We start from the raw sequence: 27,602 nt of genomic DNA on the forward strand, positions 1-27,602 counted from the left end.
CGAATAGTTGAAACATCTATAGCTCATTACGAAGCAGTAATTGAATGAGTGGTTAAAAGGAAATTATGAATGCTCTAAAACTGTGAACTCTCTACATTGATCTAAACAGCCGGATTCCAAACAACCTGAAACTCTATTTCAAGTTATCAGGATTTCCTGAGTACGGTTGAAGTTGCATGTGGCAAAAAATAAATGCTATGTATATATGTACCCACTCATATGCATGCAAAGACACATTTTTTGTGGTTGACTTAAATTCTTTCAGACTATGAGAAGCTAGAATAAATTACCCCTCAAAAATATATTAGTTTTAAATTATGAACTTGCTATAATGTGAGAGCCTTAAGTGGTGAATTGGAAAAAAAAAAACCTTATTCTACTTCCCCACCACCACCCATCTTAACTATCTGAGGGTGACTCAGACGGTAAAGAATCTGCCTGCAATGCAGGAAACCCAGGTTTGATCCCTGGGCCAGGAAGATACCCTGCAGAAGGAAATAGCAACCCACTCCAGTATTCTTGCCTGGAGAATCCCATGGACAGAAGAGCCTGGTGGGCTATAGCCCATGGGGTTGCAAAGAGTTGGACAGAACTGAGTGACCAACATTTTCACTTTAAGTGGTGAATTGAAAAAAAAAAACCTTATTGTTGTAGTTACATTTTTCTCCTTTATAATAAAGGTACTTAATCATTCCCCTTTAAAATATATTTCTATTCAAGGAATGAAATATGATGTGTTTTAGTGAAGCTGGGATCTTTTGAATCCAGATGTATGTTAGAGGGTGTGGCAATACAGAGACTTTTTGTTTAACTTCACTACCCATTGAGTCCTGGAGAAGAAAATGGCAACCTACTCCAGTACTCTTGCCTGGAATATCCCATGGACAGAGGAGCCTGGTAGGCTACAGTTCATGGGGCCACAAGGAGTCGGTCATGACTGAGTGACTTCACTTACCCTTTCACCTGTTGAGAGAAAGAATGAGTTTCTCTCAAGGGAGAGTTCCATGAGAGCAAAGCAAAGAAAGCATCAGTAAGAAATCATAAATGTTAAAATTGTCCTATAAAAGATATATTTAAAGATGGATTTTTACAAGATTCATTTTTTGGTGGTAGTTTTTTTTAACTGATTATTAGAATTTGTTGTTCTTTAGTTGCTAAGTTGTGTCCAACTCTTTTGCAGCCCTGTGGACTGTAGCCTGCCAGGCACAATCTTCAAAGTTCTTTTTTGTTCATTGACTCCCTAAAATAATTTTGGAAATGTATTCACTCACACACTTTGTGTTGACAGCTGTTTTGATTGTAAAGTGTAGATAGTTACAAATGATGCATCTTTGGCATTTAAGTGTTTACATTTAAAAACAGAACTGTGACATCACTCTTTCAAATGCATGGAACGGCATTTAAATTCCACCATTTAATAACCTGTCATGCATTTTTAAAAATACACAAGGAAGCTCTTCAATATTTGAAAATTTGCCTTTTTGCTAAATTATAATTTTTGAGAGGTAAAACAACTTTCATGAAGCTATATAACAAAGATGTGACAAAATTTTTATGCAAGTAATTAAGAAGGAAAATACGGTGTGAAAGATATTAAGAGCTGCTCAGAGTATTTCAGGACCTACGTGTTTAAAGGGGATTTAACACAGGAATGTTAGGGTGAGATTGCTGGGTTATACATAAAAGTGGTTAAAGCCTGTAGGACAATAAACTACACCCTTTAGGGTTGTTGGGAGTGGTTATGTAGCTAGAGTAACAATGTCAGCTGTTGAGAGTGGTTCCAGCTTGTTGGTGTTAACGGTCAGTTGAAAATCATTATCTAGCCGGTTGGTGTAAACAATGTCTGCTGTTGACAGTGGTTATCTAGTTGGTTGGTGTAACAATGTCAGCTGTTGAGCGTGGTTATCTAGCTGGACACTCAAGAGTGTCACGCTATTATGGTAAAAGGCGCTGGCCACCAGCTTCATGCGTCACCAGGTGCGCCTGGGCGAGGCGCGCAGGTTGCGCACTGCGCTGAGGAGGTGGGCCAGGTTCCCATGCGGCAAGGCCCTCAGTGCCCTCCATCTGGCTCTCAAGAAGGCCTCTTCGGGCAGGGGCAGAGCGGCCGGGCAGCATCCGCCACACTCCAGACCAACAGGTCAGCGCCTCGGCCCAGGAGCGCTCAAGAAAGGCCCGCTTCCCGCCTAGCTTGGACCACACGGCTTCCGCTCGGGCCTTCACTGCCCGGGACGTCATTGGTCGCCGACGGAGTTGGGGCTCTGAACGCCGCCACCTCCCTCTTCGCGCCCCCGCCACAGAATGACGTCACCGGGCCCTGCCGCGCCGGGGGCGGGGCCTCGGAAGCCTCCGGCCCCCGCGCCTCACCTTCGCGGTGGTGTCATCATCGGGCCCCGACGCGTGGTGACGCCATCAGGCCTCGACGCACGGTGGAGGGGCAGGCGCGCGGGCGGTGCCTCAGCCGGGTTGGCGCTGAGGGGAGAAGGCGGGGAAAGGCGGTGAGCCGAGGGGGATCGGGGAGGGGCTGGAAGGTGGCGGCCTGACCATGGCGGACCAGATCCCTCTGTACCCGGTGCGCAGCGCGGCAGCCGTGGCCGCGGCCAACCGTAAACGCGCGGCCTACTTCAGCGCAGCGGGGCCCGGGCCGGGGGCCGACCGGCCCAGCAGGTAACGACGGGGCCGCCCCAGCCTCCCGCCCCGGCGCCCTTCCTCGCCGGCCCGACGGGGGCCGCCCAGGCGCGCCGGGACCTGGGCAGGGCGTCGGCGCTGCGAGGGGTCCCCCGCCCCGGAGCGCCCCGGCCGGGCTCGGCGGAGAGAGGGGGCTGTCTCGGGTTCGGGGGCTGCTGCCTGTATCAGCGCAAGCAGGATGCGTCCCACGGCGCCCGTCTCGCAGTTGTTAGTCTCCGAAACTTGCAGCGTCTCCAGGAGATCGTGAAGATGGCAGACACAACTCCTAGTCAGGCTTAGAAATGCAGATCTTGTTGGGAGTCACTTCACAAGTGGAAGAGCACGCGAAGACATTTCAGTTTGTTTCCTGAGAACACTGTTTACTTAAACATATCTACAAAGTACCTTTTGTTGACAGGAATTTTTGCTCTTTAACAGTGGGAAACGGAGATTCAGAAAGGTTGAATTGTTTCATGTGAGCACAGTTATTAAAGTGGTAGAATTTAAAAGTGGAGACCTTTGATTTAAAATGGAAGTCTCATACCCTAGTTGGATTTAGTTCGTATTTAACTTCTTACCCAAAGGGAAGACTACCCCTATGATAACAGTGGTTAAGAAAAGAAACCTATAAAAGGGGGAAATAGTTGTTAAGTTTTTATTTCTGAAGGATTGTAGAAGCAATCTGCCTTTAGCACACAGAAAAAGTACGGATTTTAGTACCCAGTTGCTTCAGGATTCAAGTTTTAGAATTTTTGGTTTGGGCTGTTTGAGAGGCCATATAGTCAAAAGAGTACTTATTATAATGTTGCAGAGCTGAATTGAATCTTGGTTCATTTACATACTAGCTGTTTGATCTTAGGTGACTTAAACTGTAAGCCCTAATTTCCTCTGCTGTAAAATGGGGGCAATATTTTTTCTTGTAGAATTGTTGAGGGTACAGGAGGAGTTAATAAGGAGCCCATTTTTAGTGTTCGGCCCTGAAGTGGAGAGGTATGGTTTCTCCTTTCTTCCCTGTCATTACCTATAAGAGTAACTGTTAGTAATCTTCTAAGTAGCTGATTTTAGGAGATATCTTTTGAAAATGTGCCACCTCTTTCACAATAGATTTACCCCAAAGTTCTCATCTGCCAGGTTTGCCTTATACATTTTAAAGCTCAGTAATGTGGTATATATACATGTAGGATCCCTATGTCTTCAGGCAGATATTTCTTTTATTGTTGTCTCTGGTAACTTTTTTTGCTCTGGAGTCTCCTTTAGTAGACTAGTGTAGCCACTTCTGCTTTTTGTGGATAAATATTTGCATTGTATTAGCATTCGACCTGTCTGTGTTGAATTTGAAGTGGGTTGCTGTTGGATCATGTTTTTCCATTATTTAGTCTTGTCAATCTGTCTTTTGGTTGGTATATTTAGGCCATTCAAGGTGATTATTGATACATTAGTGTTTAAGTGTGCCACTTGATTAATCTGTTTTTCTGTTTCTTATATTTCTCTTCCTGCCTTCCTTTTGCTTGAATGTTTTTGTGATATCTATAGTGTTTTTTAGGGTCGGTCTTTGTATAGTTTTTGTAGTGTTTGCTCTGGGTATCACCATAGTGTATTGGTATCAGTATTTTACTATATGGAGTGATTTGTGGAAACTTGGTTTCCACAAATTTTGGTTCCTTTACTTCACTTTCTCCCCCAGCAATTTAAATGTCATGTCCTTATATATGTATGTGTGTTTGTTGGATTGTGATGTAAAGTGTATTTTTTAGATAAAAAAAGTTTGCAGGTCACTATAGTCAAATTAGACTGGCAAATAAAAGCACAGATTAACTTCACAAAAAATCATGTCCTGAGTATCTGATGGTGTTAAACTTTTTGTTTAAATTATCAAGTATGGTTTATAAGACTTGTGATGGTAAGGATAGCTTATTGAACATACCCATATTTTTGCTCGTTTTTTTCTTCCTTCCTGCTGTTCCAGTTTTCTCTTTTATTTTTTTAATTTTCTTTTTGTTTTAGGACCTTCCTATAGGCAGTCTTAAGATTTCATTTTATGATGTCTTTATTTCTCCTTTATTTCTGAAAGATAGTTTTTTTTGGATAGAGAATTCCTTGTTGATACATCTTAGTACCTGAAAACTTGTTCCACTTCTGTTCAGCTTTCATAGTTTCTGATTAGAAGTCCGCTGTCATTCAGATTGATGTTCTCCATGAGTAATGCATCATTTTTCTTTGGCTGCTTTCAAGTTTTTTCTTTGTCTTTAGTTTTCAGAGGTTTAATTATGAAGTATCTTGGTATGACTTCTTTGAGTTTAACTTGTTTGGTAGTCGCTAAGCTTCTTGAATCTGTTGGGTTTTGTGTCACCAAATTTAGGGAGTTTTTAGTAATAATTTCTTCAAGTACTCTTTCACACACACCTCTTTTTTATCCACTTTCAGGACTCCAGTGATACAGATGCTGGATCTTTGGTTAGTTTTGCATAATTCTTTTAGGCTTTTTCCCCCCAGTGTCTATTCTCTATGTTCAGTCTGTGTAAATACTATTTATTTGTTCTTAATTTCCCTAATTCTGTCCTCTGTCATTTTCACTCTACTGAGTGACTTTCAGTTTCACATAGATCCCATCCAGTGAGGTTTCGTTTCTAATGTTGTATTTTTAAGTTTTATAATTTCCATTTGTTTGAAGAGAATTTGAAATTGATTGTTGAAGCATTTTTATGTTTGGTGCTTGAAATAATTGTTACACCATTCTATATCTGAGTTAATCTTAGGATTGATGTCAGTTGGTTGTCTTTTCTAATTCACATTGTCAGTGTTTTGATTCTTTGGATGATGGATAGTTTTTGATTGTTTCCTTGATACTTTGTCTTTTATATTAGGAGAATGCAGGCCATATTGATATCTTTTATTCTAGCAGATGATAACCCTGTTTAGATTTAGCACATAGGTCCTGGCCGACCTTTGTTGGCCTCAGTTCCAAAGACAGTTTGATTCACAGGGCCTCTGTGCTGATTTTGGTCTGTTGGTTTATGTCGTGCTACCAGAACTCCTACTTGTCTCTCTCTATGCTGCCGAGGAGAAGGGATTTCCCCAGGCTCAGGGTCTCTTGGTGAGAGGTGGTGGTGTCATCCCATATTGACGAGACTGTGTTGGATGGGCAGTGGCTGTAGCTGTCTCCTCTCCATCTGTGCCTCCTGACTTCCCTGGTGTGTCTTGGTGGGAGAGGAGACTCAGTACCACTGTGGCCAAGAGACTCTGTGTGGCTGAATCCTTTTTGCTTGTGCCCGTGGCTGCTGTGGCATCTTGAGGAAGATGAGAAGCATTTCAGGCCGTGGATAGAAGCCATTTCCTGAGCTGGCTGTTTCTGTGTTTGTTGATGCTGCTTGCCCCTGCCTCACCCCACCAATCCGCCCCCTGCCCCCACCATCCCCAGTGAGAGAGGGGAGTCTCAGGCTCACGGGACATGGAGACATCAAGGAAGGCCTTGCTGTCCGAGGCGTCTAACCTCTTGTTGTCACAGGGGCCCTAACTGGTGCCACTTGGATGCTCCCGTGTCCCTGGGTGGGATGTGGGAGTCTCACTCTGGTGGAGTGGGACACTACCTCCTAAGGCCACTTGTCAGTCTTGTCTTGCTGGTGGTGGACTCTCAAAGGAGTTAGGGCCTTCGTGGGCTGCCTTTTCTTGCTAGGATGGAGTAGGCCGTGCTAGGCCTGTGTCCTTCTCGTGGGTGGGGTCTCATAAGGTGTCCGCCCATTGTGTTCCTCTGGTTCTGGGTCCCCAGTCCACCCAGCTCTTTACCTCTCACTGCTGCATTCTCACCACCCTCCAGAGTCTCCTGGTTGACTCTTGCTTTATTTCCAGGGTTTGTATTGACTGATAGTTGTTTTTAGGAAAGAGGAACAGAAATGGATTGTGACTTAAGTTGTGTTCCTGTATTATTTTGTGAAGTTGGTTTTGGTTGTATTTTATCATGGTAACATTTATGTATAGTTTAAAAAGTTAAAGGCTTATGATAGTCACTGTGGCTCTCTACCAGTCACCTTCTCCCCAGCCTCTCATTCCACCGGCAGTTACTTTGTACTCTTTTAACTGTTCCTTGTATTTACAAATCTCCGTTATTACAGTGACTGTATTCCTGACTTATGTCAACATCTGAAATGACTTGACTGCTAATTCAGTTCAGTTCAGTCACTCAGTTGTATCCGACTCTTTGCGACCCCACGGACTGCAGTGTGCCAGGCTTCCCTGTCCATCACCAACTTCCAGAGTTTGCTCAAACTCATGTCCATCAAATCCATGATGCCATCCAACCATCTCATCCTCTGTCGCCCCCTTCTCCTCCCACCTTCAATCTTTCCCAGCATCAGGGTCTTTTCCAGTGAGTCAGTTCTTTGCATCAGGTGGCCTTCTAATACCTTCCTTGATTTCAGCCCCAGCCAGAACAAAAGAAGATGCTCCTGCCAGGCTCGTACAGTACTCTGCTTCACCTCACAGCACAGAGTGCACTTGACTAATTGCTTGTCTTCTCATTAGACTTTAAATTCCATGAGTAGAGTGGCAGTGATGGCCAGATTTTACCCTGATACCTGGCCCCATGAGATGAGTGGGGGTTTTCTTCTCTTTCCGTTTCTGGAAGACATTTTGTAAAGTTGGTGTTACTTCTTTAAATGTTTGGTAGAATTTTGCAGTGAAACCATCTGGACCTGGAGATTTCTTTTTCAGTTCAGTTCATTCGCTCAGTTGTGTCCGACTCTTTGCGACTCCATGAATTGCAGCATGCCAGGCCTCCCTGTCCATCACCAACTCCTGGAGTTCACTCAGACTCACATCCATTGAGTCAGTGATGCCATCCAGCCATCTCATCCTCTGTCATCCCCTTCTCCTCCTGCCCCCAATCTCTCCCAGCGTCAGAGTCTTTTCCAATGAGTCAACTCTTCGCATGCTTTCAGTTACTTTAATAGTTATTGAGCTATTCAAAGGATCTGTTTTATATTTGGTGAATGGTGACAGTTTGTGCTCACGACCAGTTGGTTTATTTTAGCTAAGTTGCTGTATTTATGTGTATAGACTTGTTTGTAGTATTCCTCTATTTTCTTTTTGCTGTTATTGCATTTAGATGTTGGTGGTTTGTGCCTTCACTTTTTTTGTTGTTGTTCGTTCTTGCTAGAGATTTGATCTTTTCAAAGATCCATCTTTTATTTTACCTATGTTTTCTAGTTTTCTTTTTCCAACTTCATTAATTTCTGCTGTTTATTTTTTCCTACGTATGTTTACATTATATTTACATTTTTATCTTCTCATTTCTTAAGGTGAGATCTTGGATTATTAATGAGACTTTTCTTCTTTTTTAATGTAAATACTTATTGCTATAAATTTCCCTCTTGGCACTGACTTACCTATGTCCAACAAATTCTTGTGTTTTGATTTTCTCTGAGACATCCTCTCTGACCTGTGGATTGTTTAGAAGTGAGTTTGGAAAATTTACTGTTATCTTCTAGCATGATTTTTTTGTGATCAAAGAACACAATTTGTATGATTTCAATTATTCTAAATTTGGTGCAGTTTGTTTTGTGACTGAGGATATGATCTATATCAGTAGAAATCCTGGGGCTCTTGAAAAGAAAGTACATTGTGCTGCTGTTGGGTGAAATGTTCTGAAATGCAATTAGATCCTGTTAGTTAATGGTGTCGGAGAAGGCAGTGGCAACCCACTCCAGTACTCTTGCCTGGAAAATCCCATGGATGGAGGAGCCTGGTAGGCTGCAGTCCATGGGGTCGTGAAGAGTCATTTACTGACCAACTTCACTTTCACTTTTCACTTTCATGCATTGGAGAAGGAAATGGCAACCCACTCCAACATTCTTGCCTGGAGAATCCCAGGGACGGGGGAGCCTGGTGGGCTGCTGTCTATGGGGTTGCACAGAGTCGGTCAGGACTGAAGCGACTTAGCAGCAGCAACAGCAGCAGTTAATGGTGTTGAGTTCTTTTCTCCTTGCTGGTTTACTACTGCCTGGTTGTTGAAGGTGGATAGTTGGTCTCTTAACTGTAATCATGGATCTGTCTGTTTCTCTTTGTAGTTTTATCAGTTTTTGCTTCACATATTTTGCAGGTCTATTTTTGGTGCATTCATGTTGGGATTGCTTATATTCTTGATTGACTGACATTTTTTTTATTATGAAATTTCCCTGTCTGTCGCTAGTAATTTTTTTGCTGTGATGTTTGCTTTAACTGACATTATTATAGCCACTCCTGCTTTCTTGGGATTCATGTTTGCCTGGCATATAATTTTCCATCCTTTTACTTTCAACCTGCTTTTAGTAAAGTGAATTTCTCTTCGTTGATTATGTGGTTGGTTATACTTTTTATCCAGTCTGCCATTGTGTGTCCTTGAGCTGATGCATTTAGAACATTTACATTCAGTTTAGTGATTGATTAGTTAGGACTTACACCTACCATTTTACTTTATGTTTTCTGTCTTTTGTTTCTCTCTTTTCTTTTTCCTGCCTTTTTTAACAGTCACTTGAGCATTTTTTAGAATTCCATTTGGATTTACTTGTGGTGTTTTACATTGGATCTCTTTGTATAAACACTATGTAGCAGTAGTTCTACATGTTGTATTACACAAATAACTCATCACAGTATACTCCTGTTGATATTTCATCAATTTGAGTAAACTGTATAATTCTTACCTTGCATCCTTTCATTCCCACCACTGGTAATGTAATTATGGGCATACCTTGTTTTATTGTGCTTTGCAGAATTGTTTTTTGTTTTTTGTTTTTTTTTTTTTTTTTACAAATTGAAGATTTGTGGCAACCCTGCATTGTCAGCTGATGGTTATCATTTTTAAGCAATATTTTTCAGTTAAGGCATGTACTTTTTTAAATACATAATGCTATTGCATATTTGGTAGACTTCAGTACATTGTGAACATAACTTTTATATGTACCAGAAAACCAAAAAATTTATTTGACTCACTTTATTACCATATTTGCTTTATTCCAGTGGTCTGGAACTGAACCTACAGTATCTCTGAGGTATGCTTGTGTCTTGTAAAATTATATGTAAGTTTTACATATATGAAAGTAGTTACACATTTCCCTTACAGTTAGAACTGCTCATCAATGTTAGAAGTTTTGCTTTATCTCTCAAACATAATTTAGAAAACATAAGAGGAGAAGGACAGCTTATTGTAATGATTCATATTTTTGCAGCTTCTGTTCTTCTCTTATTTCCTGGTATACCAAAACTATTTTCTTGTTTCTGTTCTGTTTTAAGAATTCCTTGGCTATACTTTGAGGATGGGTCTGCCGAAAACAAATCTCTTAATTTTTCTTCATCTGAGGATGTCTTATTTCCCTTTCATTCTGTAAGGATATTTTCATCATATATGCAGTTTCAGGTTGACAGTTCTCTCAGCACTTGAAAAATGTTATGTCACTTCTTTTCAGGTTCCATGATTTTTGATGAGAAATCTGAGGTCACTGGAATGATTTCCATTGTAGGTATGGTATTTCTCACTAATTTCAAGCTTTGTCTTTGGTTTTCAGTAGTTTGATTTTTATGGGCCTTAGCATAGATTTGAGTTTATACTGTTTCACTTAGTTTCTTGAATCTTTTGTCAATTAGAAGTTTTCAGCATTTATTTATTTGAATACTTATATTTGGACAATCTTTCATCTCTTCTGCTGATACTCTAGTGACATCTTGTGAGAGCTTTTCTTTTAGTCCCACTTGGTCATAAGTTCTGTTCACCTTCTGTTGAGATAGGGGGATTTCTGTTGTTCCATCTTCAAGCTCATTGATTTTTTTCTCTGTTTCCTTCATTCTGCTGCTGAGCCTGTCCATTCAGTTTTTAAGTCTTATTTTTTTTTCTAGTTTCAAAGTTTCCGGTTGATTCTAATTCATATTAGCTGTTTTTTTGCTTAGTTTTTCTAATTTTTTCTTATGTTTCAAGCATGTTTGTATTGCCCATTGAAACACTTTAATGATGAATGTTTTAAAACTCCTGTTAGATAATTTCAGCATCTGAATGTTTTTCATGTTAGTATCTTTTTAGTCTCTTCTCATTCAGGTTGAGGTTTATTGGGTTTTGGTATGAGTGATTTTTTATTGTATCCTGGACATTTTGGTGTTGTGCTATAAGGCTGTGGACCTTATTTAATTGAGAAGGAAATTGCAGCCCACTCCAGTATTCTTACCTGGAAAATTCCACGGATGGAGGGGCCTGATAGGCTACAGTCCATGGGATCACAAAGAGTAGGACACCACTGAGCGACTTCACTTTCTTTCTTTCTATAGTTCCTTTTGGAGAAGGAAATGGCAACCCACTCCAGTGTTCTTGCCTGGAGAATCCCATGGACGGAGGGGCCTGGTGGGCTACAGTCTATGGGGTTGCAAACAGTCGGACACGACGAAGCAACTAACACACACACACACACACCTTATTTAAGTCTTCTGTTTTATCAGTCTCTTTTGAAAAGATACTCATGCTGAGAACAGATGGCTATTGTCTGATTATCTTTAAAATATTAGTGTGTTTCTTGGTAGAGGAAACACAGTTGTTTTTTTTTTAGTGTTAGTTTTCTCATTGAGTGTCTACATACATTTTTCTCTGAATCTAAAAAATTTTACAATTATTATGATAATAGATATTTTACTGTTTTCCTTTTCTGTGATGGTCTGTAATTAAAAGCTTTTTTTAAAGTACAGAATGATTCTTAAGATAGCATTTATCAAAGTACCCAGGTCCAGGATTCCTTGGAATCAGAGACATATTCTTATAATACATAGCATTTCCTTTAAAAGAACTATTTTATGCAAGTTTATAAAATTCTTTATACTTACCAGAATAGAAATGTTTTGCTTAACTTTCTAAACTGACAGTTTGCATGAAGATAGAGTTGGTGATTGGAATAGCACCTTTTGGGAAGCTGGAGTATGTGTCCTTAGCTTAACTGGCCTGCTTGTCTGTAAATATCTGGATTGGCATTTACATACATTAGATATTGTACCATTAACTCTGGAGGCTAGTGGTAAAGAATTTGCCTGCCAATGCAGGAGACAAGAGATGTGGGTTCGATCCCTGGGTCAGGAAGGAAGGAAATGGCAACCCAACCCAGTATTCTTGTCTGGAGATTCCCGTAGACCAAGGAGCCTGATGGGCTATAGGGGATCGCAAAGAGTTACATGACTGAAGTCACCTAGCATGCATGCACCATTAACTAATTCAGAAGTTTGTCTGAATATATGTATAGTGTTGGTGTAATTTCTTATTCAAGAAATCGGTGTTCAGTTTTTATAGAACATTCTATAAGAGGAATCAGTAGGTCAGTAAAGCCTGACTCTTGTCCTTGTTGCTTGTTTTTGCTCCTCATGTCAAGGCATGCTGCTTCAGCACTGGTCCTTTAATTTTTTTGTTTTTAAAACTATTCCCCTGTTTTCTGCTGCTGTAGGAGGGAAGGAATTCTAATTTCTCACTAGTTCATACAGTTTTGCTGCTTATTAACGACTCAAGGAGTACATCAAGGCTGTATGTTGTCACCCTGCTTATTTAACTTACATGCAGAGTACATCATGAGAAACGCTGGGCTGGAAGAAGCACAAGCTGGAATCAAGATTGCTGGGAGAAAAATCAATAACCTCAGATATGCAGATGACACCACCCTCATGGCAGAAAGTGAAGAGGAACTAAAAAGCCTCTTGATGAAAGTGAAAGAGGAGAGTGAAAAAGTTGGCTTAAAGCTCAACATTCAGAAAACGAAGATCATGGCATTTGGTCCCATCACTCCATGGGAAATAGATGGGGAAACAGTGGAAACAGTGTCAGACTTTATTTTATTGGGCTCCAAAATCACTGCAGATGGTGACTGCAGCCATGAAATTAAAAGACGCTTACTCGTTGGAAGAAAAGTTATGACCAACCTAGATAGCTTATTGAAAAGCAGAGACATTACTTTGCCAACAAAGGTCTATCTAGTCAAAGCTATGGTTTTTCCAGTGGTCATGTATGGATGTGAGAGTTGGACTGTGAAGAAAGCTAAGTGCAGAAGAATTGATGCTTTTGAACTGTGGTGTTGGAGAAGACTCTTGAGAGTCCCTTGGACTGCAAGGAGATCCAACCAGTCCATTCTAAAGGAGATCAAGCCTGGGTGTTCTTTGGAAGGAATGATGCTAAAGCTAAGCTCTAGCACTTTGGCCACCTCATGAGAAGAGTTGACTCATTGAAAAAGAGTTGACTCATTGAAAAAGACTGATGCTGGGAGGGATTGGGGGCAGGAGGAAAAGGGGACGACAGAGGATGAGATGGCTGGATGGCATCACCAACTCGATGGACATGGGTTTGAGTGAACTCCAGGAGTTGGTGATGGACAGGGAGGCCTGATGTGATGCAATTCATGGGGTCGCAAAGAGTCGGACACGACTGAGCAACTGAACTGAACTGAATGACTCATTGCAACACAGTTGAACTTGGAAGCTGTATTTGATGAAGAAAATACACATTTTTTATAGCATTTCATTGCCTTGTTTTTCTTTATTAACATGTAGGCAGAAAGGGAGTGTTTATTTTTCTTAAAGAAGGTTTAAGCAGTAGGCATATTTTAAGTGTTTTTCTCCCTTTAATATCAGTTGACTTCTGAGAACTGTTTCTCATCAAAATGGAAACAATAAGGCTGTTGGATACTTAAGATAAAAATGTGAGTTTAAGATAGTTATTGTACTGACCTACTTTTACTTGGATACATGTAAATTATGTGCCTTCCAGTACTTGAATGTTTTGTTGAAAGTTCCTAGTTTTTTTAAACCTTTGGCAGTGGTGAAGAGAGCTGTCGTTAGTTCTTAGCATGGTGGTACTCTTGGGTTCAGTATCATCCATTCTGTCGTCTTTGTTCACATTGTTTTTACTCATTTAAAAAAAATATGTTTCCAGAATTATACTTAATTGCTGGAAACGTTGATTTTTCTTGAGTGACAAACCAATTAAGTGTGTATGACACCAGGCAACAAAGACACTTAAGATTCTCTGCTTATCTTGTCTCTGAAAAAATCCATTATTCATCATCTTATTGTTTTTAAATACTGAGGTAAAATTTTCAATACAATAGGAAAATTGCTTTGGAAATGGAATAAATTGCTTGCCAGTTCAAAGGCTCCCTTTCTGAAGTTGAGGTTACTAAACCTGATGTTGCTTATATTCATTATCTTTCAGACTCTCATTGTACTGCTTTTCTAGCATTAAACATGATAAGATTGTGACTTTTGCTAAAATGCAGCACACTCACTAAAATAATTTAATGAAAAAGACTAAAAATCTCATTTTGTATACTATTTTATAATATCTGTAAGTGGTAATTTGAATTTTAATCGCATTTTATATAAATATCCATTTTCTGGTTGACTTTTAAAAGAGGTGCTTTTACACAGAAGTAAAAGGAATTTTTGAGAGGAAAAATATTAATTGTTTCAGATTATGTACTTTTTGCCTAAACCATCTAAAGTGATAGGTGGCTTGCTTTAAGGATGTTCCATGGTGGAATTGAGAGTAATTGGAGTTGTTTGTAGATTCGATGAGAGATGAAGACAAGTATCCCTTTGATTAGGGGAGTGAAGTGTTCAAGACGGGTGTCAGTAGTGACTGCTGCTTCTCCGGACATTTGCTTTAAGCAGAGGTCTTCTGCCTTCTCGGTTTTAGTAATGATATGGTATTCCATCATGAATTAAGCAACTCTAACTGTTGATATGAAGCTTTTCCATGCTTTTTGGGTGACTAGCATAACATGGTGATCATCGTCTTTGTAGATATATCTTACATATATTTTTAATTTTCATGAGATAATTAGAAGCTGTGGTTAAAGTTAAATTACATTACAAAAAAAAAAAGGCTTTTGATGTATCTTCACAAATTATTCTCCCAAAAAGTTGTTCACTTTCTTACAGCAATTAAGAGTGCTTGGTTATCCAAGACTGTTGGCTATGCCAGATGTTAAGAATTAATTTTTTTCAGTTATTTTAATTTCTATGTTTTAAGAGTCCTTTTTGAAAATGAAAAGTATTCCCAGGCTTAACACCTTTCATTGTCTTCCTCTGCTCACTGAGTGCTTCATTTCGGTTTCCCAGACCGTGAGGCTCACTCACTCCAGCCACTCCGGCGCTCTCCCGCTCCTGCAGTCCTCCAAGCTCCACAGCCCCTTCCCTGCCTTCCTAGACCTTCATGTGCTTGGCGGCTTTTCATCCAGGTGTCACTTGTTGAGACTCGGTTTCCTTGATGATCCGGGAAGACCCTGTTGCTGCCAGTCTTGCCGCTTCCTTTATTGTCTCCCTAGCACTTTTTCCGCTGAGTGTCCTGTGAGTCCCGGAGCTGTGTATTGCTTCTGTACCCGCGGGGACATTGCTGGCACGTAGTGGGCACTCAAGTGTGTGTTGAAAGAGTTGGAGTCCTAATGTGGTGGAACGTGATTTTCTTAGTTGTTTTTTTTTCTTTGTTAATTGTCTTTGCTCATCTGTCGTTCAAGGCATTTGCTTTTTTATCGATTTGAGAGAACTGCCTATATAGCATTGTTTTCCTGTTATACGCTGCGTTTATTCCCCCTAGTTGCTTGTTTCTTTTAAGATGTTCTTCTTTGATGATGCAGATTACAGACCTACATTGTACCTGGCTATAGTAAGGACTCAGTAAACATCAGCCATCCGTTTCCCTGAGCTTCTAGTCTTCAGAGGCCTTCAGGGGTTCTCTCCCCAATATTCTGGCTGTCCAGTTGAGCAGCCCACTCCCCATATTCACTCTCTCAAGTGAATTTGCCCTGTGTGTCAGGGTCAGACTCTCTCTGTGGCAGCCAGCAGGACGACGAGGGGAAAGGGCCTCATGGTAAGTTCAGGCAAGACTGCATTGTAGGAATTAGCTGGGCAGGCTGGGGGTGTGCGTAGTGATGAGGAAATATCCATCTGCCAGTGGTTTCTTGGCTGCCAAGGAGCAGGGTGTTATCAACAATAACTATAGAAAAAAAATTTTATTATACTATTGTTTCATTGACTGTTCTGAAGCCTTTGACTGTGTGGACACAACAAACTGGAAAAATTCTTAAAGAGAAGGGAATACCAGACCACCTTACCTGTTTCCTGAGAAACCTGTATGCAGGACAAGAAACAACAGTTAGAACCAAACATGCAATAGACTGGTTCAAAATTGGAGAATGAGTACATCAAGGCTATTTATTGTCATCCTGCTTATTTAACTTATATGTGGAGTACTTCATGAGAAACGCTGGGCTGAATGATCACAAGCTGGAATCAAGATAGCTGGGAGAAGTATCAACAACCTCACATAGGCTGATGATACCACTCTAGTAGCAGAAAGCAAAGAGGAACTAAAGAGCCTCTTGATGGGGGTGAAAGAGGAGAGTGAAAAAGCTGGCTTAAAAGTCGGCATTCAAAAACTAAGATCATGGCATCCAGTCCCATCACTTTATGGCAAATAGTTGGGGAAACAGTAATAGATTTTATTTTCTTGGGCTCCAGAATCACTGTGGATGGTGACTGCAGTCATGAAATTAAAAGACACTCCTTGGAAGAAAAGCTATGACAAACCTAGACACCATATTAAAAAGCAGAGACATCACTTTGCCAACCAAGGTCCATCTACTGAAAACTATGGTTTTTCCAGTAGTCATGTATGGATGAAAGTGTTGGACTGTAAAGAAGGCTGCGTGCCTAAGAATTGATGCTTTTGAACTGTGGTGTTGGAGGTGACTCTTGAGAGTCCTTGGACAGCAAGGTGATCCAGTCAAGTCAATCCTGAAGGAAATCAACCCTGACTATTCATTAGAAGGGCTGATGCTGAAATTGAAGCTCCAGTACTTTGGCCACCTGATGCAAAGAGCTGACTCTTTGGAAAAGACCCTGATGCTGGAAAAGATTGAGGGCAGGGGAAGGGAACAACAGAGGGTGAGATGGTAGGATGGCATCATCAACTCAGTGGACATGAGTTTGAGCAAGCTCTGGAAGATGGTGAAGGGCAGGGAAGCCTGGTGTGCTGCAGTCCATGGGGTCACAAAGAGTTAGACATAACTTAGTGACTAAACAATAAGAGACATAGGTAATATGAGTTACAACTTAACCATTTTTGTTGTTCAGTCACTAGGTCATGTTGATATTTCCCTCAGAAATCTTGATTCCAGCTTGTGAGTCATCCAGCCTGGCATTTTGCATGATGTACTCGGCATATAAGTTAAATAAGCAGGGTGACAGTATACAACCTTGACATATTCCTTTCCCAGTTTTGAACCAGTCCATTGTTTCATGTCTGGTTCTAACTGTTGCTTCTTGTCCTGCATATAGGTTTCTCAGGAGACAGGTAAGGTGGTCTGGTAGTCCCATCTCTTTTCAAAATTTTTCCACTTTGTTGTCTTCACACAGTCAAAGGCTTCAGTGTAGTCAGTGAAGCAAAAGTAGATGTTTTTTTGGAGTTCGCTTGCTTTTTCTGTGATCCAGCAGATGTTGGCAATTTGACCTCTGGTTCCTCTGCCTTTTCTATCTAAATCCAGCTTGTACATCTGGAAGTTCTTGGTTCATGTAGCTTAGTATGAGAAAGTTAGCTTAGTATGAGGAGAAAAGAAAAGTGTGATTAGTAGAACTGGGCCAGCTCTTACCCTGAGTGAAACCCTTACCGTAGACAGAGACAGCTTGCCCCACCTCAGTCCTCTGATCTTTCCTCTCTCCAGGTACCAGCTGGAGGATGAGTCTGCCCACTTGGATGAAATGCCACTAATGATGTCTGAAGAGGGCTTTGAGAACGACGAAAGTGATTACCACACTTTACCACGAGCTAGGATCACGCGAAGAAAGAGAGGCCTGGAGTGGTTTGTCTGTGGGGGATGGAAGTTCCTCTGTACCAGGTTTGTCTCCCTTCACTGCCTAACCTCCTGCTCAGCTAGGTTACATTGTTATTTATAAGCTTAGCTTCTCAGCACATTTGTTTCCATATCAAACTAAAGAAGCCACTCTAAATGATATCCTGGAGAGTGGAAGTAACCTTAGTCAAAACCAAACAGTGCTAATCCAAAAGGGACAGGAAGCCAAATTCACTTTTCTTGTCAGATGATTTAATGTTTAAACCTTGGAGAAGGAAATGGCAACCCACTCCAGTATTCTTGCCTGGAGGATTCCATGGACAGAGGAGCCTGGCAAGCCCCAGTGCATAGGATCGTGAAATGTTGGACATGACTGAGTGACTAACACTTTAAAAGATGGAGACAGTTAGTGACCCTGTAATTAATACATGGTAAAATTGATTTTTGTCAGTCTACTGATATTTGTAAATTGATACTTATAAATTATGTTCCTTTCTTTTCCATCTATAATTTTATATGTACCCCTTGGCTTCTGTGGAGGATTAGTTCTAGGACCCCTGAAAAGTGAGAGTGGTAATCACTCACAGGTGTCCAACTCTTTGCGACCCTGGTCTGTAGCCTACCAGGCTCCTCCGCCCATGGGATTTTCCAGGGCAGAATACTGGAGTGGATAGCCATTCCCTTCTGCGGGGGATCTTCCTGACCCAGGGATCAAACCCAGGTCTCCTGTGTTATGTTTACCGTCTGAGCCTCCAGGGAAGCCCTCTAGGAGCCCTGCAGTTACCAGTCAATGGATGCGCAAGTCTCCTACATAAAATAGCCTAGTATTTGCACGCAGCTACACACATCTTCCTGTATACTTCCTTGTTAGTATTTTTGTTTTTTCAGTTAAACATGTATTTTTTCAGATGTTTTCTATTACAGGTTACTATAAGGTATAATATAGTTCCCTGTGTTGTATCCTTGTTGTTTATCTGTTTTATATATAGTAGTATGTATACGTTTATCCCAAACCCCTAATTTACCCCCTTCCTCACCACCCCTTGCTGTCCTCTTTGGTAACCTTAAGTTTGTCTTCTATATCTCTGACTCTGTTTTGTAAATAAGTTCATTTGCATCATTGTTTAGCTTTGCATAGAAGCACTATCACATGGTATTTGTCTTTCTCTGACTGACTTCACTTAGTATGATAATCTCTAGGTCCATTCATATTGCTACAGATGGTATTATTTCATTCTTTTTTATGGCTGAGTAATATTTCATTGTATATATGTCCCACATCTTTATCCATTCCTCTGTTGGTGGACACTGGTTGCTTCCATGTCTTTGCTGTTGTAAACAGTGCTGCAGTGAACATTGGTGTGCATGTATCTTTCTGAATTAGAGTTTTCTCCAGATTTATGCCCAGGAATGAGACTGCTGGATCATACGGTGACGGTAGTTTTTAAGGAACTTCCATACTGTTCTCCCTGAGCATCTCTAGCGGCTCAGACAGTGAAGACTCTGTCTGCAGTGCAGGATACCTGGGCATGGTCCCTGGGTTGGAAAGATCCCCTGAAGAAGGGAATGGCAGTCCACTCCAGTACTCTTGCCTGGAGAATTCCTTGGACAGAGGAGCCTGGTGGGCCACAGTCCATGGGGTCATAGTCAGCCATGACTGAGTGACTTTCCGTATACTGTTCTCCCTAGTGGATGTACCAGTTTACATTCCTACCAGTAGTGCAGGTTCCTTTTTCTCCACACCCCCTCCAGCATTTATTATTTGTAGACTTTTTAATGATGGCCTTCTCACTAGTGTGAGGTACCTGTAGTACCTTTTATAAATCTGTTTTGAACTGGATTGGTCTAAGACAGTTGTGTCAGACCCAGAATCAGGGTCTGGAGATAGAAGTTGAGCGTTGTTATTATTGTGATAGTGGAAGCCCCTCAACGATGACTTTCCTAAAAGCATCAGTAGGCATGTGGCATAGGCCTGTGACGGGGAAAGGAGTGGGGGGAAGGCTTATATTCCTTTTTTTTAGGTGGCAGAAAAAATAAGGGAGGAACAGTGAAATCATGTTGGAGAAGATGACTTTTATCCTTGATTGGGACCATTAGTTCATTTAAGTTAGAAGGTGTCTGGGATACAGATGAGGACTAAAAATAAGAGAAAGTTGGTCATGCTTTGGTAGAGATCATCAGTAATCAACAAAGGAAGATCAATAATCATGCATTTGTATCAAACCTAGCATAATTTTATTACTGTTTGTCCATCAGGGAGAGGCTTGGCCATTACACCACCAGCTGTGGAAGCGAGGTGGTGGTTACGGTGGGAACAGTGGCCAGCGTTGTCGGCTGAGGAGACAGCTGCGGTGGATGGGTTTGGGTGGAACTGTCTGATGGTGTGGCACGTGTTCCTCATTAGTGTGGGGTGGAGAAAGGAGTCAGACTCAAGCTCGTGGTGCTGTCTGAGGTGTGCGTTCTCCCCGTGGTTGAAGCCACGAGCTGGAAGAGTCCCTGTCGTGAGAGCTAAGGGGAAAGCTAGGGGTGGAAGAAGAGTCTGACTTGACGAGCCAAGGCCCTTCCTCCTCTTTGCTCCTGGACTAGGAGAGGTACCAGGACAGGGCCTTGTGGTCTCCATGCAGTAGGTCCTGGTTTGCCATCTTCCAGTAGAGAATACCTCCCAAGGGAATCCTGCAGTGGAAATGAGTGCCTGTTGTGCATGGAGGATCCCTGGGTGTCAGTGTTTCCACAAATGCATGATTATTGATCTTCCTTTGTTGATTACTGATGATGTCTAAAAAAGCATGAAAGTGTTTCCCTGGGTGAAGACTGAGGGCATGGGGGCAGGCATGGACGCAGGAAGCTGTGAGGACAGAATGTGGCCTCGTGTCTGCAGTGTGGGCTCCATGAAGGCGGCCTGTGCTGTAGGAGTGGCGACTTGCCTGTCCGGGGCAGGTGTTTGCCAGGAATTGTGAGCATTAACAACACTGAATATACTGTTGAGTTATTTTTGGTCTCTTACAGGGTTTTGTTTTTACCAAGTGGAACATAGGCAAATTTTGGATTTCATTTGTAGTATTCCTTTTCTTACTGAAGATATATTTGAAAATACAGATGTTAGTAGCAAAAATACCCATGTTTTGGGGAATTTAAAACAGCTGAGTAACATACACTTGACATGTATTTAGTCTTTATCTTAAGAAATGATGGTCAAGTGGGCACAGCTGACTGAGCCGTCGTGGCAGCTTTACTCATGAGTGTCTTTCCATGTGGACCAGAGTGACCTGAGACGTGGCCACACTTCATGTTCAGTTGACACCTGCTGCACCAGGAAATCGTTACAGAAATTAAAACTACCTTACAGGACAAAGTTTACAGTTAGCAACTTACATTGGTCTTATTTTCTTTATTTCTTATAGATTTCCAGTTTTGAATATTCATTAACCTTTTTATTTACTAAATACCACGGATTGTAACTCGTATGCTTGGGGCTTCCCTGGTAGCTCAGATGGTAAAGAATCTCCCTGCAATGCAGGAGACTTGGGTTTGATCCCTGGCTTGGAAAGATCCCCTGGAGAAGGAATGGCTACCCACTCCAGTATTCTTCTTGCCTGGGGAATTCCATGGATAGAGGGGCCTGGCAGGCTACAGTCCATGGGTCGCAAAGAGTTGGACACAACTGAGTGACCAACACAATGACAAGACATTATAAAATTGTGTTACTAAAATTAAGTGGTGGGTCAAAAAGTAGAAGTTGTGTAAAATTAGTTTAATTGCAGAAGAAAATGTTAGTGACTATTGTAAAGGTAGCAAATAATATTGGTGAGCTCTAGATATTTCTGTGTATTTTTACTTGTAGATTCTGTGAGTAGTAAGGCTTACTTTAAAATTGTTCTTCTTCAGGGATTAAGTCGGCTTTCATTTCTTCAAGGCTTAAGATCTGCCTTCTCATTTTTATTATTTGGCAAAAATTCCAACTCTGACAAATTTGATTCTGAAAAATTTTTCCTGTGATCTGTCTTCTAAACGTTTGAATGTCCTCCACATGAGTTACTGTGATGCACTCAGATATGTAGTTCTGGGGGTGGAAGTGGAGCAGTAATGTCTTTCTCAGGAGATTTACATTTCACTCCCTATAAAAAATTACTTTGTCCCATGAAAGTGGAGCCCTTGAGTAGCATTTCCATATGAAGGGGCCTGTATCAAATGCTGGGATTATTCCTGGATCTCAATGGCCTCTACCCTCTCAGTTAACCTGCAGCACATTTGGAGTGCAGAAGCGTGGGAAAATGCAGATCTTTCAGGAGGACGCGAGTGCCCAGTTGCTTCTGGCTTGGTGACTGAAGATACTTGATGGATGGAATATTTATTTGTTTATTCAGGAAGCTCTAAATATTGGAAGTTACCTAATTATGGTCACTTAAAATTTTAGAAGACAGGATCCTGGTATGTAGATGTTTTATTTAATATTGGAGTACTACTTTGATTGTGGAGGCATCTGTGAAAAGTTACTAATCCTAAAATGTTTATAAGTAAAAAGGATACTTTGTGCATTACTGAAATTACTTTCAATTTGCATATAAATGGGAATGTGCCTTCAGAGTGATGAGTCATTGAAGCCGCCTTCTGGACCCCTGCCCTTGTTCTGGGTGTAGGCTCCTGGCTTGTTCCAGGGGCAGCTCTCTGCTGCTCCTTCTCACTCACCAGTATTTACCAGTGTATTTTACTCTTGTTTCTTTGCCTTCAGATATTGCTCGTTTACTTTCTGCCTTAGCTCTACAACTCCCTAAGACTTACATGTACTTTTTGATTACAAGTATTTTCTTTACTTGGTAGCACCTGTCTCTCTCGTTGTCTTCTGTCTGCATAATCCAGTGGCAGTTCTGGTAGTGCCCCAGGCTTCTGTCCACTTGTTTAATCTTGGCGACGCCACTGGACTTCATCAGTTTAGTTCAGTCACATCTGACTCTTTGTGACCCTATGGACTGCAGCACACCAGGCCTCCCTGTCCATCACCAGCTCCTAGAGTTTACTCAAAACTCATGTCCATTGAGTCAGTGATGCCATCCAACCATCTCAGCCTCTGTCGTCCCCTTCTCCTCCCACTTTCAATCTTTCTCAGTATTAGGGTCTTTTCAGAAGAGCCAGTTCTTCGCATGAGGTGGCCAAAATATTGAAGTTTCAGCTTCAGCATCAGTCCTTCCAATGAACATTCAGGACTGATTTCCTCTAGGATGGACTGGTTGAATCTCCGTGCAGTCCAAGGGACTCTCAAGAGTCTTCTCCAACACCACAGTTCAAAAGCAGCAATTCTTCGGCACTCAGCTTTTGTTATAGTCCAACTCTCACATCCATATGTGACTATTTGAAAAACCATAGTCTTGACTACACAGATCTTTGTTGGCAAAGTAATGTCTCTGCTTTTTAATATACTGTCTAGGTTGGTCATAACTTTTCTTCCAAGGAGTAGGCCTCTTTTAATTTCATGGCTGCGGTCACCATCTGCAGTGATTTTGGAGCCCAAAATATAGTCTCTCACTGTTTCCACTGTTACATATATTTGTCATGAAGTGATGGGACGAGATGCCATGATCTTAGTTTTTTGAATGTTGGGCTTTAAGCCAACCTTTTCACTCTCCTCTTTCAGTTTCAAGAGGCTCTTTAGTTCTTCTTCACTTTCTGCCATAAGAGTGGTGTCATCTGCATATCTGAGGTTATTAATATTTCTCCTGGCAATCTTGATTTCAGCTTGTGCTTCATCCAGCCCAGAGTTTCTCATGATGTACTCTGCATATAAGTTAAATATGCAGGATGACAACATACAACCTTGAGGTACTCCTTTTCCTATTTGGAACCAGTCTGTTGTTCCAAGTCCAGTTCTAACTGTTGCTTCCTGAGCTGCATACAGGTTTCTCAAGAGGCAGGTTAGTTGGTCTGGTATTCCCATCTCTTTCAGAATTTTCCACAGTTTATTGTGATCCACACAGTCAAAGGCTTTGGCATAGTCAATAAAGCAGAAATAGATGTTTTTCTGGAACTCTCTTGCTTTTCCCATGATCCAACGGATGCTGGCAATTTGATCTCGGTTCCTCTGCCTTTTCTAAAACCAGCTTGAACATCAGGAAGTTCATGGTTCACGTACTGCTAAAGCCTGGCTTGGAGAATTTTCAGCATTACTTTACTAGCGTGTGAGATGAGTACAATTGTGCAGTAGTTTGAGCATTCTTTGGCATTGCTTTTCTTTGGGATTGGAATGAAAACTGACCTTTTCCAGTCCTGTGGCCACTGCTGAGTTTTCCAAATTTGCTGGCATATTGAGTGCAGCACTTTCACAGCATCATCTTTCAGGATTTGAAATAGCTCTACTGGAATTCCATCACCTCCACTAGCTTTGTTCTTAGTGATGCTTTCTAAGGCCAGCTTGATTTCACATTCCTAGATGTCTGGCTCTAGGTGAGTGATCATACCATCATGATTATGTGGGTTGTGAAGGTCTTTTTTGTACAGTTCTTCTGTGTATTCTTGCCATCTCTTCTTAATATCTTCTGCTTCTGTTAGGTCCATACCATTTCTGTCCTTTATTGAGCCCATCTTTGCATGAAATATTCCCTTGATATCTCTAATTTTCTTGAAAAATCTCTAGTCTTTCCCATTCTGTTCTTTTCCTCTATTTCTTTTCATTGATCACTGAGGAAGGCTTTCTTATCTCTCCTTGCTATTCTTTGGAACTCTGCATTCAAATGGGTATATTGTTCCTTTTCTCCTTTGCTTTTCGCCTCTCTTCTTTTCACAGCTATTTGTAAGGCCTCCTCAGACAGCCATTTTGCTTTTTTGCATTTCTTTTTCTTGGGGATGGTCTTGATCCCCATCTCCTGTACAATGTCACGAACCTCTGTCCATAGTTCATCAGGCACTCGGTCTGTCAGATCTAATCCCTTGAATTTATTTCTTACTTCTACTGTATAATTGTAAGGGATTTGATTTAGGTCATACCTGAATGGTCTAATGGTTTCCCCCACTTTTGTCAATTTCAGTCTGAATTTGGCAGTAAGGAGTTCATGATCTGAGCCACAGTCAGCTCCCATTCTTGTTTTTGCTGATTGTATAGAGCTTCTCCATCTTTGGCTGCAAACAATATAATCAGTCTGTTTTCCGTGTTGACCATCGGGTGATGTCCATGTGTAGAGTCTTATCTTGTGTTGTTGGAAGAGGGTGTTTCCTATGACCAGTGCGTTCTCTTGGTAAAACTTTATTAGCCTTTTCCCTGCTTCATTCCGTATTCCAAGGCCAAATTTGCCTGTTACTCCAGGTGTTTCTTGATTTCCTCCTTTTGCATTTCAGTCTCCTATAATGAAAAGGACATCTTTTTAGGGTGTTAGTTCTAGAAGGTCTTGTAGGTCTTCATAGAATCATTCAGCTTCAGCTTCTTCAGCATTACTGCTCGGGGCATAGACTTGGATTACCATGATATTGAGTGGTTTGCCTTGGAAACGAACAGAGATTACTCTGTCACTTTTGAGATTGCACCCAAGTACTGCATTTCAGACTCTTTTGTTGACTATGATGGCTACTCCATTTCTTCTAAGGGATTCTTGCCCACAGTAGTAGATATAATGTTAAATTCACCCATTCCAGTCCATTTTGGTTTGCTGATTCCTAATATGTTGGTGTTCACTCTTGCCATCTCCTTTTTGACATCTCTTGGACTTTATAGCGACTCCCTAACCACCACTCTTTCGCTATTAGTAGCAGAGTGTTATGAATAATTTAGTTTTATTTTGGAAGTCTAGGATCCTTAGTTTTCTCTATACAGGATTATTGAGAAAAAATTAACTGTTGAATATGTGTTTTGGGTATTTAATTTAGAGTTTATAGAGTACAACAGTTCGGAGGTTACTGGGATGTTAATTTCATGTGCTGCTGATAGTGGTGTCGATACTGAGGTTTTTATTCTAGGAGATGTTTACAGTGTCATGTGATGAAGACCGTGGTTTTACACTTATAGAGACTTTTACTGGTAGACCATGTTGATACCAGGATAAACTCTGGAAAATCCACATTTTTTTCAGTTTTATATTTATTTTTTCAAACACTGAGCTTGGCTGTCCTTTGTTCATCTTAAGACTTGTCTGACTTTTTGTACATTAAGCCATTAGATTAGATAGTCACGAGTTTCAGAAGAAACTTCCCGTCTGAATGCATTCTTGGCAGGTTTCTCCTGTGTCTGACGTGCACACCTGCCGAGCACCATTGTCGCAGCTGCCATGCTGCCCGCAGCGTGTTCCGTGTCCACCAGCCGTGCTCCATGGCTTCCCGGGGATGCTGGGAGTATGCTTGATCTCTGGTGCTGTTGAATCCTTGAAATGTGGATAGTGTGACTGAGGAACTGGACCTTTTATTTTACTGAGTAGTAAGTATTTCACACTAAAATAGCCACACGTGGAGAATGGGTGCTTTATTAGACAGTAAGTTGTTGTGACAGTGTTGTAAGGTTGGATAAGATGGTTGGATGGCATTACTGACTTGATGGACATGAGTTTGAGCTAGCTATGGGAGTTGGTGATGGACAGGGAAGCCTGACATGCTGCAGTCCACAGGGTCATGAAGAGTCAGACACGACTGAGCGACTGTACTGAACTATAAGGTTGGAGAGCTAAAAACAGGAGGCTAAAAACACATATTCAGTAGTTTATTTTTTCTCTATAATTCTGTATAAAAAAAACTAAGGTTCCTAGACTTCTAGCATGTAAGTAAATTATTCATGACACTTTGCTACTAATAGTGACAAAGTAGGGGTTAGGGAACCTCTCTGAAGTCACCTGTGAGGTCACAAGGTCTGCGGTGAGCTCCTGGCACAAGGCCCGCCTCCCTCAGGGAAGCACTGAGCTCTGTGCCTCCTTCCAGACCTAAGGTTTTCTGAGCCCAGCCAGGAACCTGGTGGATATTCAGAAGGAATAAACACCTAGTGTATTCCCTCATACAGCACATCTAAGTGTTCTTTGTTTGATGGTGATTTCTTTTTCATATGTGGTGCGCCTCATGCATCTGCATGCTGTCCTTGCTCAGGGACCATGCTAGCCTTTTCTGTATCCTTCCAGTTCTAGCATGTGTGCTGCTGAAGCGAGCACAGTGAAGTGATGTTTAAAGAATAATCTCCAAATGACTGGAGCAGAGGGAAGACCTGCTGTGAATGTGACATGAGTCGGTTATATATGTCACCCTGGTTCCATTGTCATACCTTCTGAGACTGGCATTGTCCCTTAACTTTGTCAGAGTGAAGTAGGGCACACCTGCCTCCTCCTCCTGCTTGGTGGTTCTGTTGTTCTTGGCTTCAGCTTCCCTTCCTAAATAAACCATTGTGAGTCTCTCTCTACATTTTGGAAATTTTAATTAAACTGAATTATTAATATTGAAGTTTAAATTCATGATTATTTTATGCTTACTAAATATGAATTTGATACCTTTTCATCATTTTCTGAAGTATTTTATGAAAAGTTCTCCCACTATGAGAGTTTTATACGAGAGTTCTCCCACTCTTGTATAAAGCTTTATACTCTCTACTCAAATATAATGGTTGAGTAGACGAGGGGGGCGTCCCAGGAAGGGGACGAGTTTGTATCCCTGGAGCCCTGGCACCTCATAGGTGAAGGTAACTATATGAAAATATAGTCAAGCTTTTACTGCCATTTGAATAGTCCATTAAATGTTGGTATCCTTTCAGAATATTGCATTGAGTCATAAGTCTTAATTTTATATTAATGCTACTAGAAAAGTCATCTTTTAAAGGAGGAAAAAAGTGATTACCTAAGACAAAACGAGGATGCTGCTGCTGCTGCTAAGTCACTTCAGTTGTGTCCGACTCTGTGCAACCCCGTAGACGGCAGCCCACCAGGCTCCCCGTCCCTGGGATTCTCCAGGCAAGAACACTGGAGTGGGGTGCCGTTTCCTTCTCCAGTGCATGAAAGTGAAAAGTGAAAGTGAAGTCGCTCAGTTGTGTCCAACCCTTAGTGACCCCATGGACTGCAGCTTACCAGGCTCCTCTGTCCATGGGTTTTTCCAGGCAAAGTACTGGATGGTCACGTTTTAATTAATTGATGTCTAAGAGCCTTTGTCAAAATCACCCAG

General features: G+C 41.4%; 1 protein-coding gene and 1 non-coding gene across 4 annotated transcripts in view; one reads left to right on the forward strand and one right to left on the reverse strand.

The window, feature by feature from the left end:
- The first annotated feature begins 2,415 nt into the window (after positions 1-2,415).
- Positions 2,416-27,602, forward strand: part of ATP9B (ATPase phospholipid transporting 9B (putative)) — a 163,639-nt gene continuing 138,452 nt past the window's right edge. Inside the window, exons 1-2 of one of the 3 annotated variants that reach the window (XM_040264381.1) lie at positions 2,416-2,664; positions 17,367-17,540. In XM_040264381.1, the coding sequence (XP_040120315.1) occupies positions 2,543-2,664; positions 17,367-17,540 (296 nt within the window). In that variant the 5' untranslated portion in view covers positions 2,416-2,542. The remainder of the gene's footprint in view (positions 2,665-17,366; positions 17,541-27,602) is intronic. The other 2 variants (XM_040264383.1, XM_040264382.1) reach the window with 2 other exon arrangements.
- LOC120881239 lies at positions 26,499-26,605 on the reverse strand. The gene has a single exon (XR_005725268.1). It is a non-coding gene; the product is annotated as a U6 spliceosomal RNA (small nuclear RNA).

This window comes from Oryx dammah, unplaced genomic scaffold, assembly GCF_014754425.2.
Source record: "Oryx dammah isolate SB20612 unplaced genomic scaffold, SCBI_Odam_1.1 HiC_scaffold_22, whole genome shotgun sequence".
Taxonomy (NCBI): Eukaryota; Metazoa; Chordata; class Mammalia; order Artiodactyla; family Bovidae; genus Oryx; species Oryx dammah.